At 36.5% G+C, this 17674-nt stretch overlaps 1 protein-coding gene across 6 annotated transcripts in view; it reads left to right on the top strand.

Moving 5' to 3' along the window:
* The window catches only part of CDH18 (cadherin 18), a 627896-nt gene extending 610470 nt beyond the window's left edge, over positions 1 to 17426 (top strand). For 4 of the 6 annotated variants that reach the window (XM_032470371.1, XM_032470358.1, XM_006178333.3 and 1 more), the window contains exons 11-12: positions 7378 to 7629; positions 16654 to 17426. In XM_032470371.1, the coding sequence (XP_032326262.1) occupies positions 7378 to 7629; positions 16654 to 17144 (743 nt within the window). In that variant the 3' untranslated portion in view covers positions 17145 to 17426. The remainder of the gene's footprint in view (positions 1 to 7377; positions 7630 to 16653) is intronic. The other 2 variants (XM_032470388.1, XM_032470379.1) reach the window with 2 other exon arrangements.
* The last annotated feature ends 248 nt before the right edge of the window (positions 17427 to 17674 follow it).

Genomic DNA, 17674 nt, shown 5'->3' with positions numbered 1-17674 from the left:
GGGTCTGTGCATACAATACCTTTGTTCATTCATTTTGCAATAGTAAAGTTTAGCTTAATCCACCTTAAAATCATCATTAGTCAACAAGTCTGTTCTGCCTCGTGATCTTTATGCTGCCTCTTGAGGGACCAGGTTTTATTTGATGCAAGGAGATTTGCCAGACTAACTCCTAGGCTTAATTCCAATTGTCAAGTGCATTTGTAAATCTTACAGATTTTATTTAGAAGGGGAAAGAGATCGCTTTTAACTTTGTGTGTATTTGTATCTCTGGTTGCAGGGCTGTACATCACACTTAATGTGACCTTCAGATTGAAAATCCTTCTAATTTTGTTGATAATTTGCTACCAAGAACGTCTGCTTACTCATATTTGCATCTAGATTTTCTTCTTTAGATACGTTTTTCCCACTTCTGTAGACATTCCCATCCTTTAAAAATGAGTGGGTCCAGCTAGCACATTCTTTTTAAAATAATGAATAAACTCCACCAAAAAATTGACTTTTTAAGGTTATATTAAATGAAAGATTCGATGGACTTTTCACTTTCACCCCATTGCAGCATTTTGAAGATTTTGTTTTTCCCTTGGTTTTATTACTTTTTATGTTTTCTTTGTAATTTTATTTATAAAAATGAAGTTCGTATTATTTGTAAGTTTTATTATTTTTAGCAAAATACTTAATAGCCATTGTCAGAAAATACACTTTTTCATTGTGGCTCTTTGGGTTTGGTGAATGAATATCTAACTTTAAATTTACTTTGCATTGATTTTAAAATAAGGAATATTTTCAAGTTTGCCAATGTAGCTCTTAAAAAGATGTCTTTGGGGGTCTTTTTCAGATTTCACAGTCCACTGGTAGGCAAATGCAATTATTTAATTTGATACATATTGAGAAACCATGAGGGATTTTGTGTTTATTTTGTATTTCTTCAGCATTTTCAGATCCCTAGTCAAAATAAACATAAAATCTTTTCTCATTTTCCCATCATTTATTTTTGTCCTTCAAATGAGAACTCACAGCTGGTGGTGTAATGTGCTTAATTTTCTCTATGGATTATAAGCATTTAAAATTCTGTTTTTATCCACAGGGCTTCAAGAGATCATTTAGTGTTTTCCCCCATTCCTAAATAAGATAGCACACACATAGTCTGTCCTGAGAATATAGTTGCAAATGACGCCTCAGACATCCTCTAGTGGGTGTGGGATCAGCCGTGCCCGGAGTCACTACTGTCGGTCATGAGGCTGTGACACTTTGTTTTTGTTCCGCTGTAGATCTCCTTTCTCTCAGTTCTCACTTACTAGCGTTTATCCAGTCATCCTTGGTAGGATCACAATGTTCTTTCTGGAAAGGCAGGGACTCAGAGCTTGACTACTGAGAAGGCAAACTGTCTGTACGCCATCATGACCCCAAAATGGGAAAGTGTAACTTGCAAGTGTAGTGGTTTCTTTTAATGAGATTTTTGCTCTACATCAAAAAAAAAAAAAACCAAACAAACATGCTTTTGTTTTCTCCTTAGTGATTTCAACCTCTGTTGATTGTTATTTTTTACATATATATATAAAATATATATATTTTTTACATATATATAATATATAATATATATTTTTTCAAATGGATTTGTCAGCCCACACTGGAGCACCTTCTTAGACTCCTACTTACAGTGACAGCAAAAGAAATAAACAAAAAAACCCAGCTGATACATATTTTAAGCAATAAAAATATTGCTCATTTTACCATTCCATACCACTTTGTTTTGCTTTTCTACTGTGAAAATGTAGGTTATACCCTTCTGTCTGAATTTCTTCCTTGCTCAGAATCACATAATGCTGAAGGACCCATCTACTCTACCCTCTGCCTTAAGGCAGGGGAAACTTTAAAAACAGGATTTTAAGTAATTTGAAAAACAGGATTATGTGTTCACTTTTTAAAGCTCTCTAAGGATGTGTCTTTACAGTTTCCTTCAATGTTTATAAATATCGTGACTCCAAACATAATTCATTGTACTTTGACTCATCCATCGCCTACTAAAAATATAGGATTTGTTAAAGGTACGTGATAAATAATGGGTAGAGGGTTTCTCTTGAAGTTCATAGTCCTTTTTTTTTTTTTTTTGGTAAGCTGCTGCTCTTATCTTCCACAGTTTCTGCAATTATTATATTGTTGTGATATACTTATGAAGTGTCTTGAATTTGGGGTTGGGTTTCTATTTTTAAAAGCTTCTTTTTTCTTCTTTATCACCCTATTCACCTAAATTAACCCTCATGCAAATTTATGTTTGTTGTTCATGAGCAGAGTCGCTGATATTCTTCAAGATTCATATTTTTGTTTTATGTGTATTTATGTTCTTTTTTAAAGTCATTAACATACAGGGTCTTGTATACATAGATGGACATAATTGATCGAAAAGAAGGACTGAGAGGTTTTCAAATGTGTTTTTAATATGTTGATGATAGATGGGAGCTTCTTTTTGGGAAGAGATGTTTTCCTGCTGGCAGTGGGAAATAGGGCTTAAAAGAAAATGGAAAAATAAACTGAGAATAGTTACTCTATGGCATTGGATAAAATATTGATATTAATAAATTGATTCCTAATCTCCTTTGAGAACATAGTCAAAGTTATCTTGTATTCCTTGGTGGGGTCATTTAAGATGGTTATAACTATTTACCAGCATTATTTGTAAATCTGAAAGCAGAAACTTTAGACAATGGTTGTGTTTCTCTGAGATTTAAAAATAATCAAGGGGAATTGTGGCAAATGGTCGAAGGGGTGACTTTCCATGGTGTAAATAGGAACATAATGACATATTGGACCATGCCTTTGTGGTTTGGCAGAGACACAAGTGAGGCCAGGAGGATGTTCACAAACAAAGGAACAGGCAGAATCAGCCTGAAAATTGAGATTATGGCAACCCTGGGATTAAAAGAAGGGGAAGTCAAGAAACAGGAGAAAAAGAATAAACCTTCGGTAGAGATGAGAAGGAGATCAAGAGAGATTCATCCATTTTGGTTTTAATTTCTTAATACATGTCAACATAGCAAGGGAACTGTAACAGAAGACAAGTTCCTGCTGAGTGTATTTCAAATCATTATTTATCAAGTACCTATTATGTGAAAGGATCTTTGCAGGAAAACAAAAGAACATTGTTTCCTGCAGGAGCTCTGATAATAGTTAAATTATGAATGGAACTTATTGCTGCTGGAAGACCAGAAAAAATGAAAACAATGTGAAGCCAGGCATATTTATCTGTCTGGTGGAAGTTAATTTCTATTTTCTAGCTTTTTTCTCCAGACAAACTTTTTTTTTTTAAGTTTAGTCCAATTAGAGATCCACATCTGAAGACCTCAAACGTTTCTGCTGTTGTGAAGGATTTGGAAATAAGACTTTAATAGTCTGCTGGGCTAGGCTTGAGATAAAGTTTATCTTTGTGCCTACATTATCAAATAAGGAATCCGTTGAAATAGCAGGCGGTGTATGGCATCCAATAATCTAAGAATTTTGAAGAACATATGATTTTAATACTTTCCAAGATGTAATTTTGAACTTTAATATAGGATTTGTTTTTGGCCCAGGGAGTATATCTTAAAAGCATGTCTTATTTTAACATGAACTGCACCACAGTTTATGAAAGTAGCACAGAGATTAGAACCTCTTAAGATCTTTTAAAATATTGAACAAAGAAATAATAGAGCACATACTACTAGTTCAAGAAAATTATATCTGAGTTTTAGAAGCACTTTGTTTCTTGCATTATACTGTTGTATTCTGTAGGCTTCTGTCCCTGTAGAAATATAGAAATTAGAAGTGTACCTATCCATCCAAACTTAAATTTTAATATAAATATTTTTTGTGCATAATTCCCCCCCAAATTGCCAGTGATGAAACCCCTGGACTTCTTACAGCTACAGACATAAGTTTTTGTTATTATTATGGTTTTTCAAAGCACTCCAAATTTTAATTCTTTCACAGTCATCATGATGATATTTTTAAATATCTCCATGAATCAGCACTTACATATCTGCATGACAGCCTCTCTGCTTCCTCCTATATGTGCCCAGATCCTTTTCTGAACAAGAAATGGGATATATAACCAAATAAATAATGCACTGTCCTCTGTTTTGAAAGATTAAAACCCATTCAAGGCTATTTCCACATCACATTGAAGATACAGTTGCTGGGAATGTTAGGAGTTATACTGATTATACTCAGAAAGACGTTAATTACTAAGTGAGGTTCCAAAATTTTCTGTACAATTTCTAAGACACTTTGGGTACCTAAATTCATATAAAGCATGTAGAATTCTCTCACTCTTTGTTTCAAAGACCCTTCATATGACATACTTTTCTAACTCTTCTATCATCACAGTCAAGTTTTTCTAAACTGGGTTGAAGTATCACTTTTAAGGTACCCAAACTTATGCCCGGTATTCTAGTGAAGTCTTATTATTTGAAAATAATAGATGGTCCTGAAGAGAACTCCCGTATGATACTTTTCAAAGTTTATTCTATCCTACATCTTTATTTCGTGTCTTCTTGTTAGTTTAAGATCTTTGTGCTGTCTGTTCAGAATCTCCTTGAGTCCTAATCCAGTACATTAGCTTGGCTTCCAAGTGTTCTGTAACCTGTCTTCATTCGAACACTTAAGAGTTAGAATTAAGAACCACATTATCAGAGATTGTCCTTTATTTGACATTGATACTGAGCAGTTCTCATCCACAGACTTTACATCCTGCTATGGTTCCCTGTATTCAGCTCATATTAGTTTTTTATTCACTTTAAAGTTATGCAAGACTTTCTATAATACTTGGTTTATTTTTTAAACATCATATTTCAAGTTCAGGGATTTGTTGTTGCTCTTGTCACCTAATATTGCAGTTTCAGCAAGATGGAGTTTATTCTCATATATATGTATATTTATATGTATGTATATATATTTTTTCTTACCCGTTTCATTTTTGTTCAAAGGTTTCTTGTTCAGTTTCAGTGAGTCTGCTGCCAAGTGCATCTTCTGCAGTTGCAGTGCGGTGCACAGTATCCCCTGTCAAGAGCTCTTCATTCTCCTGTGCTAAGCCTTTCTAAGTAGGAAGCTCTTCGCTTCCTGAATGCTCTTTTCTTTTCAAAAGTTAAACCTTCAGCTGGAAAAACAAAAGAGCATTTGCACGTCCCCATGTCTAAGAGCTTTCTGTCTGAGAACTTAAAGTGTGCTAGAAACATAGTCTGGCCCTCTTCTCATTTCTGATCATACTTCTGATTGCATTTCCAGTCATTATCTTTGAAAAGAGCATGCTTCCTGATGTAAAAAAGGAATGTGAAGTGGACACTAGGCTAGAGCCATAGAGGGGGCCCTTCTACACTGCATGTTATCATGTCATTCCGCACGTTACGATGTTTCCTGAGACAGGGACCAGTGTCTTACGTCTCTTCCTCGGAGGAGCAGCAGTGAGATCCTCAGACACTTGTGCCTGTGAATACTTGTTCAACCCTTTTCCTTAGGTGAAGGGATTGTGCATATAGGCAAGCTTATCTTCATCATGGTGCAACATCCTACAACTGATAGATGTGTTTGCTTAAAGGTCAAGTGTTCTGGGAGACTACCTGTGACCATTGTCCTCCTAAAACCACAGGGGAGTCTCCTCTTTTCCTCTTATTACTCTGAAACCTTTCAGAGTAGGCAATTGATATACTTTTTAAAAAGTTATCTTCTACCAGGTAAGGAAATATTTTTAGTAAATTATTAGGTAATTTGCTTATGCTCTGTAACAAACCTTCAGCAACTCATATATGTGTGTGTGTGTGTATGTATATATGTGTATATACAGGTTTTATTTACATATATAACATACATCATTCTTGTGTTTGATATCTGTATTATGTTGAATATTTGAGAACGTGGTTGTCTTTCTGTTCTAATTTGGCGCTGTACAACCAAGAAAATGTAGCTGTGGGGTATTGTATCATGACTGTCATCAACATGCTCTTAAGAAACAGAACTCCAGTTTTCAGAATAAAAGCTATTGATATGAGAAAAAGAATCCCAAAAAGTAATTGTCTAATGATTTACTAACTTTTTAGTGAAAAGTAATTAAATCACAGCTGTGGTAGCAGGTTGGAGTCTCTGGGAAGCAGGCTCCAAACTGGAGTTTAGAAGGCAAGGTGTTTACTGGAGGGTGCCCTTGGGATAGACATCTGTGGACCACAATGGAAGAAAGAGAAAGAATGAGAAACTGAGCTGTGATCCCGGCTGACCTAGTAGGAAAGCTCTGGAAGTAAACTTGCCCTTCAGTAGTGCCTGCATTCAGCAGAAATACCTCAACCTTTATATCCTTGCAGCAATGAGTCATTGGTTATGTGCTGCTCCAGAAGGGTATGACCTTGGGCCAGGTCGCAATCTACAGTGAGGGCAACAGGTCACTCCATGAAGAGGTGCTGAGCAGCACATCCAAGTGTGCGCCAAAGGGGTCTTTTAGCCGGCAGATGGGGAATGAGGAATACCGATGCTCAGATAAACATGCACTGTGTGCTCCTGAGGCCACCAAGACCAGTGAAGTGAACTGGAGAAGAGGCAGTATGATGACACTGTGCTTTTGAGCAGGGTTCTAGATGTACTGGGGTTGCAGCTTGATTACTCAGTAGCCCTGTGACTTGGGGCATTTTACCCTCTGGGACGCGGGTCATTTATTTTTAAATTATGATTTCTAGTAAAAATGATTTCCCCTAAAATGGAAGGAATTTAACATCCTCTCCCTCAGAGGGTTGTGCGCATTGATCAAAATATGTCATGCAGTCATTTACTATAGTACATAGCTGTTAAAAAGCACATAAAAATGGAATTAACTATTATATTCCTCATTAAGTTTCCCACGGTGTGCCCTCTATAACAGGAGTGTTTCAAATGAGTCTAAATCACTTTATCAATTTCTCTGGTGTCTCCATAAATATATTATCTATATCAGTGGCTCTTAAGCACTTTTGTACGCTAATGTCTCCAGAATAGTTTGCTGAAAATATAGATGTCTGTTTCTATTGTTTATATTCAGAGTCACCAGGTTTGGGTAGATGTCTCACCCCAAAGTTTGGCATCCACATGTCCTTTGATATCCTTTGACTATTATGTCCACGCCCCAAATGCTTACTGCTTCCTTCCTCCTCTGTCATCCACTCTTGCCCCTTCCCTTTGGTCCAGACTCTGTTAATTTTCCACATAGGTTTCTCAATTTGAGAACCGGTGTTCATTACTCATTAATAATCTCCCTTTCACATTCCCGTGTCCATTTCATAAATGGAGAAAACAAATCTCACATGCCCATTGTATCCATTAAAGGAAATGTGAATCTTGAATGGCGGCTTTACTAAGTACATTTTGTTCTGCTTATGTCTGTCATAGATAACACAGCCAGCATTCTGACAAGGCGGAGGAGATTTAGTCGAACTATTCAGGATGTGTATTATCTCCCCATTATGATCTCTGATGGTGGAATCCCCTCTCTCAGCAGCAGCAGCACCCTCACCATCAGGGTTTGTGCATGCGAGAGAGATGGGCGCGTGCGGACCTGCCATGCAGAAGCCTTCCTGTCCTCGGCTGGCTTGAGTACAGGAGCCTTAATCGCTATCCTTCTGTGTGTTGTCATTCTCCTGGGTAAGTCATTCTGAATCCTATTGTGACTGTACCCTACGGTGGTGCGTTAGAAAAGAGAGAAAGACGACAGAGACGGAGAGTTATTTTGACAAAACTTTAGAATGAGAATGCATTATGTGATGACAATGCCTACACTGATTTTCTTTTCATTAACTTTCTCACTACCTTAGATAATCTAGAAATAGTTTGGTTCAAATGTGATGAAAGACTTGAAATACCAGAAGAAGGCATGGAATAAGAGAAATCTTTTGAAAAGGATTTATTTTAGAAAGAATTGATATTAAATATTCTAAATCTCATAATGAATGGGCTTTTGCAATTTATTTCAAAGAACCTAAGTGGCATTATTATACAACGAAGCTGAACAACAAATAAGAAGAATGAATTTCTTGTAGAAACTTCTGTGAATCTAAAATATTAGTTGATCATCAATCTTCACTGAATTTTAAAGGAATAAACCTAAATAACCTTGGTCTCAGAGATACAAAATTTTATTAAATTAAGAATTATACAATTTTTAGTTTATTTTTGCATTACTTTCATTTTAATAGAACTAAGATATTTTCTTTAATTGTATGTTATCTTTTGAATAGTTGAAATCTCATCACAACTGCATTTAAAGCTAATATTACCCTAAGCTCTTTAGAATTGCTTTGTAAAACAAGACAGCAAATCCAGATTTTTATAAGAAAGAGACATATAAAGAATCTTTTGCTTTATAATTTAAAATGGGTGCATATGTATTTTTCAAGTGTGTCCTCTTTACTGTTCTCTTAGCAGCCTTATCTTTTGCTCTTTTCTTGCTACTGTACAAACATAAAAACAAACAAACAAATATACTATGTACTTTTGTGAGACAGAGATATTCTTGCAAGAAACATCCTTTGTTTCATTCCTGGCTTAGGAGAACAAATCAGTTGTATAGTGGAGTGGAGATCAAGGCGGAATGAGACTGAGAAGTAGAAAGGGTATTTAGGCAGGGGTGTGGCAGATCAGGGCTTCCTTGGGCATGTCAGAATGGTGGGCTTTGTTCTAGGAATGTAAGGAGAAGTTTAAAGCAAGAGTGTCCTACCATCCAATTTTCATGTTAAAAAAAGATGACTGTGAACGAAGTAGAGAACAGATCTCATGATGGCAAGAGAGCATCTAGGCAAACCGATTAGGGATATGAATTTGCTCACTCAGACATAACATAATTTGGACCAGCATCCTTAGAGTGCAGTTGAAGAAAGGGAGATAATGTCAAGATATTTTAGGTGAAATCAAAAGTGATCTTGTATAATATGATGCAAATCACAGGATGCAAATACTTACCAAAATCTTCACTGAATGTTTACTGGAATTACCTGAGATTCCATTTGAAAACTGCAGTGTTAATTATTTCATGTCATTGAACAAATATTTAATGTTTATGACATGGTATCTTTTCTTGAAACAGGTTTCCAAAGGCTAAAAATAAAATAGCCAAAAATTAAAAAAAGAAAAAAGTGATCTTGGATAAACTGGATATAAGACTGAGTATCAAAGTGGACTGCTCATCTCTTGCGGAGTGCAGGCCCTGACCTTCCTTGGGCTGGGTGACACAAGAAGTGCATTTTACTGAAGTCACCACAGCAAGAGAATAAAAAGATAGATTAGAACTGAGCTGTGAGGAGCTCCAGTGTGATCACTTAGTCAAGAAGGATGAGAGAGCAGGCAGTGAAGGAGAAATCACAGAAGGAGGAAAATTAGTAAAGTGTACTGTCCTAAAAGTCAAAGGAAATAACTGTATCAAAGAGGACAGAGTAGTCAACTATATTAAAAGCTGCTCCAAAGTTAAGTAAATTGAGTAGCAAAAAGTATCAGTTGCACTCAGCAATGTGGAGCTCAGAGGTTTGAGGCACCGTAACAAGAACTACTGGACGACAGTATTGCCTTTTGTAGTAGATCATGGAAGAGAAGGCAGCCAGGAAAATTAGGCTTTATTGATTCTGTTTATTTATATATTGATTATTTATATATCCAATATTATTTCAGAATTACAAGTGACATTCTGAGTCTGTGGGCTAGATACTTTCTGAATGACAATATAAAACCTTACAATGTAATGAAAAATATAAATTATATACAGAGAGATTGCTGTTCTCTTTAGACGTTAACAAATTACTTTTTTCTTTGAAAATTAAAACCAAATATTGCAATCACGGCTACAGAAAAAATAAAAAGATTGTGGTTTCCAGGGGTTTGGGGAGAGGGAGGGAGGGAGGAATGAATAGACGGAGCACAAGGGGTTTTTAGGGTAATGAAATTATTCTGTATGATACTATAGTGGTGGCTACATGTCATTATGCATTTGTCAAAACCCACAGAATGTACAACATCAAGAATGAACCCTAAAGTAAACTGTGGACTTTGGATGATAATAATGTGCCCATGATGATTCATCGACTGTACCAAATACGCCACACTGATGAGGGATGCTGAGGGTAGGGGAGTGTATATGTGTGGGTAGGGAGGGCTATGTGCGAACTCTCTGTATTTTCTTCTGTGAACCTGAAACTGCTCTAAAAAAATAAAGACTATTAATGAAAAACAAACAAACAAAGAAAAACCTCAAATCACAAACCAAAAGCAAAACAAAACCCCAGAAGATTAACTACAGAAGATTAACCCCAGAGCAACTACAAACATTGAACCCTCTAGGATTCCTATTTAGGAATCATTTGAGCTGCAAAGAATACAACACTGTGACTTTTTGTCAGTCAACTATAGGTCAATTAGGAAAAAACAAAACAAAACAAAACAAAAAACCTCTGACATAAATCTAAGTTCTTCCAGAAACCGTTTTCTGAAAGATATTTTTATCAGTGGAGGCATGTTACCTTTGGCTTTTATTTTTATTTATTGTCAAAAAATTATTTTTGTCTACTGAGATAAAAACCTTTAAAAATTGAAAAATGTCAGTATAATGTACATTTAGGTGTATTATGCAACATGACATTTTATTATTTCATAAAACAATATTTCCCTTTAATAGATGTTATGAAAATGTTGTTTTCCCCTTTGGGGTAAATAAGAGAACATTTCTAAATTTTATGCTATCCCTCAGGGCTAATGAAGCAAAGACGCCATTCAACATGTTTGGTTCTTCAGTTTTTATTGAAACTCAAATGTGTCTTTACAGTTTTATCCAAAAGTTGAGAATTTCCTAAGCTTGGGTTTAAACGATCGTTATTTATAATGTAATTTATATATTTCATTTCATTGTAAGTGTTTGTATTCTCATTCAGAAAGTATCTAACCCACAGACTCTGGATGTCATTTGTAATTTTGAAATAATATTGGTTAATATGTGAGCTCATAGTTTTCAAGAAAAATATCACTAACACTGGAGGTAGCAACACTTTATTTAAGAACTTGTAACTCTCAAATAGCATTTCACCTTAACAGCTAAATAAATCATGACATTAATATTTTAATAGTGAACAATGTTTTAATTAGAAGCCTTTTGTTTGTGAAAATGAATGTGACTGTAGAAACTCAGCCCTAGTTTTGCCACTAATTAACTGTGTGATCTCAGGGACCCGTCCAGTCTCTTGCTTCTATTTCTAAATCTGTGAAAATAAAGTTTCAACTAGAATGACCTTAGAGTCATCTGTAAAGATTTCATGGTGCTTATGTATGTTTTATGATAGATTAAATGTGGTTCGATATTTTACAATTTGGTCAGATGCCATGTATGTATATATCAATTACTGGAAAATGGTGCTTGAAAACCAAAGGGTCTAACTTTAAGTGCTAAGTGTGCACGTTGTGAGCTGAGTTTTGTTTTGCCAGGACTACCTTTTTAGATCCATTGCATGAAATGGATAGGAGATAGGAGAGAATTTAGAGGGAGCCTTCATGATGCAGAGCTTGGCGCTAGAGGAAGGGGTGTTGGAATCCTCTTTCCCTCCCAGGGATCCAACACTTCTTTCCCAACCAACCCACCCATTCATTGTCAGAGGGACCAGAACGGTTGGCAGAGCAAATCTAAATCACGTTTGGTGCAAAAAGATCATTGAATCAGGATCTGAATCAGACCCTCGTGGTCCGTACATCACACGCAAGCCACTGATACGGTTGCGTCCACCACAGCGCTTGCTTCTACTCTTGGATGTAAATTTCCTCGTGAATGTGGATCAAGGTGGATAGGAGAGAGGAGACTGAGGGACAAGGACAGAAAGTGGGGTTGGTGAGAAGCTAATTAGCAACCTGTTTGCCATCAGAGCTATTTTAAATGAACTTGTGGCCTCCCCTTGGTTTGAGACAAATAAGCTTCAATGAGAAGTATCATTACCAATGATGACTACAGGAGCTAATAAAAATAATCTCCCTGACTGGGGCCACCTTATTCTACCCAATTTAGTACTAACATACGATGGTATAAAAAAGAATCAAGTGATGTTTCAGGGTAAAAAAAAATCTGCTATGAAAAATATTTGGGGGCAGTGTATTCAGAGTCAGTACAGAATGTTTTCAAATGCAAGCTGTATGTCAGTTTAACTTATAAAAACTCAAAGCCCCTTAGGACTCCAAGCACTAGAATGATAGCATAAATAAGGAAACACAATATATGAGAAAACAAATAGAAAAATGTTTCCACAAGTTTGAATTCCTTTATGAATGACATAAAAAATTCTTTTTAATTTTCTAGTATACAAAGAAATGCATGGGTTTAAAATCCTGGCCAAACTCAAAGGGAAGACAAAGAAATATACTAACCGAGACTAAAATATTCCTAGACTGAAAGACATCTCAAAGATACTATTGTTCATTCGTTTCATTCCAGATTACATTACCAAACTTCAAAAATACCAGAAATTATTTATAATATAATTTTGAACAAAGGACAAGCTCTATCTGTCTTTTGTTTTTCTTTCACACCATGGCTCTATCATGTTATATTTTCTCAGATGAACCACTGAAGGAAGTGCTACCCTGTTATACTTGCAGGGTTTGATAGACTGTGCGGGACTCATTTGAATATATTTATTTGCCTGCCAGTTTTTAAATAAGGATTTAACTCTCAAAGTTATGTATATAATCATTATCTTCACTCATTCTCTTTTCAATAAATTTGGCTTTGGGATGTTTGGGAAAACATTTAGTTTGGCTTCCAAACTTCAAAAAAACTGTTTTCAGGAAAAATTAGGTGTTTGGGATTATTACTAGCCATACACTGATTAAAAAATATATTTAAAATTATTTTCCTAGTGAGGCTGTTACTATTCCTGAAGGTTCATTTAACTCAGTGGCACTCAGTCACTCTCACGGAGGTTATTCTTTTGTTCATCCACACACAAGAATTGTTTACGGAGTATCTGCTGTGTGCCATCTGTTTCAGAAACCTCTACCGAACAAACATGAGTGCAGAGCAATTCGTTAGGCGCACACCTTCTCATCCCTGCTTCCACGTTTCTCTGAGTTGATTTGAATCTGCCTCTTACTAGACAGACCATATGTCCACATTCATCCCGATGTCCTGATGTAATTATAAAGGAACTCTCCTTCCACCCTTAAAAAGTGTCCGATTGTATGACTAATTATATGTTGATCTTTCTATTAAATAGGTATGTAACAAATCTAGGAATCCTTTGTCACTGGCAAGTAACTCTCTCTGTCTAGACAAGAGAGAGATGTTAGACTCTAAATTCAAACTCAACTAGTATCTTGAATTTTGAATCAAAGCATACATATCAGGAATATTTTCTTAAATTGGGGGGAATATGCAAATATAAGTTATTATAATAATAAACCCTGCATTATCCACTATGTTTCATTAGGGAAATATAACACTAATATTGGTGAAGGATGCAAATTACCTCCGTACTTTGACAGTAGTATTGATCACATTCTCCATTATATATGGACATAAATTACCTTGACATCAACCACCAACCATTTAAACATAAAGGAAAATAATGAATTATTGACAAAAGCAGGAAATTTTGCTATAATAAATTAGGCAGTCTGTAGAAATAGATGCTTTAACCCAGAACAGCCTCCTCACTTAGTCATAAAGATGAGCATATATATATTTCGGATGATAAATAAAAACCTCTGGATAGAATGAAGTATATTACTTGAGGATACTGCTTGGGTCACTGACTTAGAAAGCTGTAGGCTGGATTTACACTAAAATAAACAGTGAGGTATTAAGTGCATATTGACTGCATTCAGCAAAGTTTATTTTTAACCCCCAACTAAAGTGCTACATTAGAAAATGTCTTTGAAATGTAAGCTATGTGAATGGAAGCTATTGTATTCTGTAGTGGAACATTTTGGGGGTGGGGCAGGTAACTAGGTTTATTTACTTACTTATTAATTTATTTATTTTTGGAGGACCTGGGGATTGAACCCAGGACCTTGTACATGCTAAGCATGTGCTCTACCACTTGAGCTATATCACCCACCTTCCCCTTAACAGAGCATTTCTAAAGCAGAGCCACACGTGGCATCAGCATTACATTTTCTGCTTTCTATAATCACTCCCTTCCAAACAGTGACCCAGCATTTCACCGTGTCTGCCATATTCTCCCCTATTGCATTTCCCATTACCTAGTCAGTATCCTTTTATTCCATACTTTTCCAGATGATTCCTTGACCCACCCTAAAGATGTTTTGTCTTTTTTTTTCCCCCCTTCATTCCCACAGGCTCCCACTTGCCTCTTCTCTGCAAAATTAGATTCCACCCTGGACATGTGACCCCCCTCTTCCCACACAGAGTGGACTTCCCGTTCATAACTATCATCCTCACTTCTGGCTTGAATATCTATTACTCATCCTCTCCGTATTGTCAAGTCTTAGAAGCACATACACACGATGACATCTAGTTCCAATACAGGCAAAGCTTATCTGTATTGTTTAGGGATGTACATAACAAGGGGTTAAACTATAAAGAGGAGCAAAGAAATAATAGCAAAGCAAGAACAGAAGTAACTTTTTAGAGGTGAGGGGTAAAAGGGTGGTTGCGAGGCTGTCGGGTATGTTTTTTATCAGAGGATAGCTAACCTGGTGTTCATTTGCTTCATGACCATTTGTTAAAGCTTGCATATAATCAGGATTGCCAAATAAAATACAGTGCACAGACATACATACATAGATAAACACACAGAATACAGGATAGAAATGTGAATTTACAGATAAAAAAATATACCTGTGTTCATGTGTGTGTGTGTATATATGTATACACCTACAGATATATTGCATGGGACATACTTATGCTATACATATGTGTGTGAATATAAAATGCTATAATGTACTTAAGATATATATGCTGTAATATATTATAGCACAAATGTGTCCCATGCATAACATTGGGATGTGTATGTGTGTATATATGTGTGTGTCTGTGTGTGTGTATATAAATATATATATGTGTGTATGTATATATAAATATATAAACTATTTATAAAATATTTGCATATTGCATGGAACATACTTCATTGTATATATATGTACACATATATATAGTGTGTAAACACATATATACATATATTACACATGTATTTTTGTTCTGCTTCATCTCATACATATGTATAATACATATACATATATTTTTGTTGTTCACCTCAAATTTATATTTAATTGAGTGTCCTGCATTATTTGCTAAATCTAACAACTCTACATTACGCTTGAATATACTTCTCTGATTATTATTTGTAAGGAATGTTTAAAATACTAAGTAATATTATAAAGCCTAGAATATCGGCCAACAAGAAGAAAACATTCTGTAGAGGTGAAGTAAATGATACTGGGCCTAATGACACAAAGTAGAAATGAGGTAATTCTTTTTCTTTGGTAACGATTTAATACTATCAAATAGAATAATTTGAAACTACTGAAAAACAGCCAAAGCAAAATAGCCAAGACCATTTTCTAACAATTTATCCAATGGTTACAGCATTATTGGTAGTAAGAATTAATTCCCTGTATTTGGTGAATTAGCCTAAGCCACACGCCCAACAGGTCACTCAGTTCCTTGTTCTGTATTTTTATATAAATAGCAAAGTTGAGTATAGTAATGGGAACATCATCACCTTTGATGTGAGAAGTCATAAACTGCAACCCAAGCTTTTCCACCTGCCATTTCTGTGATCTTACGATTACTTGGTATTTTTGTTGTTGTTGTTGTTTTACATTTTATCATGCAATTTATCCTGTCAGTTTCCTCATTTTAAAAATAAGGAAATCCCCAGCTTCGCTGTGAGTAACTCTACTTCAATTAAAAAAAAAAAAAAAAACAAGCAGAAAAAAAGTGTATAAAAATGAAAACATAAGAAAATAAAAAAGGAAAAGAAAGTTTATGCAAAGAGCATTATGTAAATGGAAAAATTCCTATGAAACAAACTGTGTGCAAGTACAATAACATCTTTTGCAGCTTGACAGATAAATGCAGTTAATAATGCATGATACTACTATTCTAAAGGCCAAAGGACGTAAAATATTACTAATCTGATTTCCTCTAAACATCAAAAGGAAAGGATTAAAGGTACAGGGCCCTTCTTTCTGTTTTACGGAAACTGAAAATATCCTGCCCTTAGTGTATGTCCCTAGAAGGACTAGGTATCTAGAGACAGACAGACAGAACAGACAGACAGACACACACACACACACACACACACACACACACACACACACTCCCCATTGTTTCCCAGTCAAGATTTCATTCTGCTTTTGCAGCATCTTTTCCGCTCCGTGTAAACACAACAACCTGAGCCACGGATCCTGAAGGCACTGCCTGGCACATGAGAATATCATGGCGTTCCCCAGAAGATCAGCAGTCCCCAGTACTGTTTTGTAGAGAGAATCGTTTTCCACTTTCTTTGGGATGCTAAAAAGTCCCGCAGTGGTGTGCAGCAAGGGCAGGGAGCAGGGCCGTGTTACTGCGTAAGCCTAAAAGGAGAGCAGTTGATGACCGTGGTTGGGAACTGCTGATGTCAAATCGCCCGGAATTTCCTTCTTCTTTTTCTAACCCTTCCTCCTCCTTCTTCTTTTCCTTAGCGATCGTAGTACTTTTTATCACCCTGAGACGCAGCAAGAAAGAGCCCCTGATCATTTCCGAGGAGGACGTGCGGGAGAACGTGGTCACCTACGATGACGAGGGGGGCGGCGAGGAGGACACGGAGGCCTTTGACATCACGGCGCTGAGGAACCCGTCTGCCGCCGAGGAGTTCAAGTACCGCAGAGACATCAGACCCGAAGTGAAACTTGCCCCCAGGCACCAGGCGTTGTCCACCCTGGAGAGCATAGATGTTCAGGAATTCATTAAGCAAAGACTGGCGGAAGCCGACCTGGACCCCAGCGTCCCTCCTTACGACTCTCTTCAGACTTACGCCTACGAGGGCCAGCGCTCGGAAGCGGGGTCCATCAGCTCGCTGGACTCAGCGACCACGCAGTCAGACCAGGATTTCCAGTACCTTGGAGACTGGGGACCCGAGTTTAAGAAGCTAGCGGAACTCTATGGAGAAATAGAATCTGAAAGAACAACTTAGGGTTGGGGGGCAGTTCTTGCAGCCTTCTAGAATTTGCTTCCTGAGCAAGTGGAGATTAAAAACCTCAGCAATGGCAAGCGAGATGCTTGGGAACAGTACTTGGAACTGAGCAAGCTGAACACAGCTACGGAAGAAACAAGTGCCCTTTTCATGATCGAAACTGGGTTATTTAATCGGAAGAAAGTCAAATTAAAACAAAAAAAAAACAACAGAGAAAAAGCTATTGTTCCTTGTGTATATTTTCAATTGCTCAATAAAGTCTGTGTACTGTTTAATGAAGAATACCTGAATTAAGCCAAACAATGATATTTGTTTCAATATTTTGTGAATTCTTTTCAAAAGCAAAACTAAACAAAAATGTTCAAAAGCACTTCTGGCTCTGATGTCTAGCGGGTGGTACACTGCAAAAATGAAACTTGCGAAGGTAATCACGACCTCTTTTTCCGCTTTTCTGGGTGGACTCTTGAGACCTACACCGTGTTATTGTGACACACCTCATTAGCTTTGTCTCGTGTTGAAATGGCTTAAGG

The sequence above is a fragment of the Camelus ferus genome, chromosome 3 (assembly GCF_009834535.1).
Source record: "Camelus ferus isolate YT-003-E chromosome 3, BCGSAC_Cfer_1.0, whole genome shotgun sequence".
Classification (NCBI taxonomy): Eukaryota; Metazoa; Chordata; class Mammalia; order Artiodactyla; family Camelidae; genus Camelus; species Camelus ferus.
Note: the sequence above shows the minus strand (reverse complement) of the source record. Positions and strands in the feature narration are given on the sequence as shown.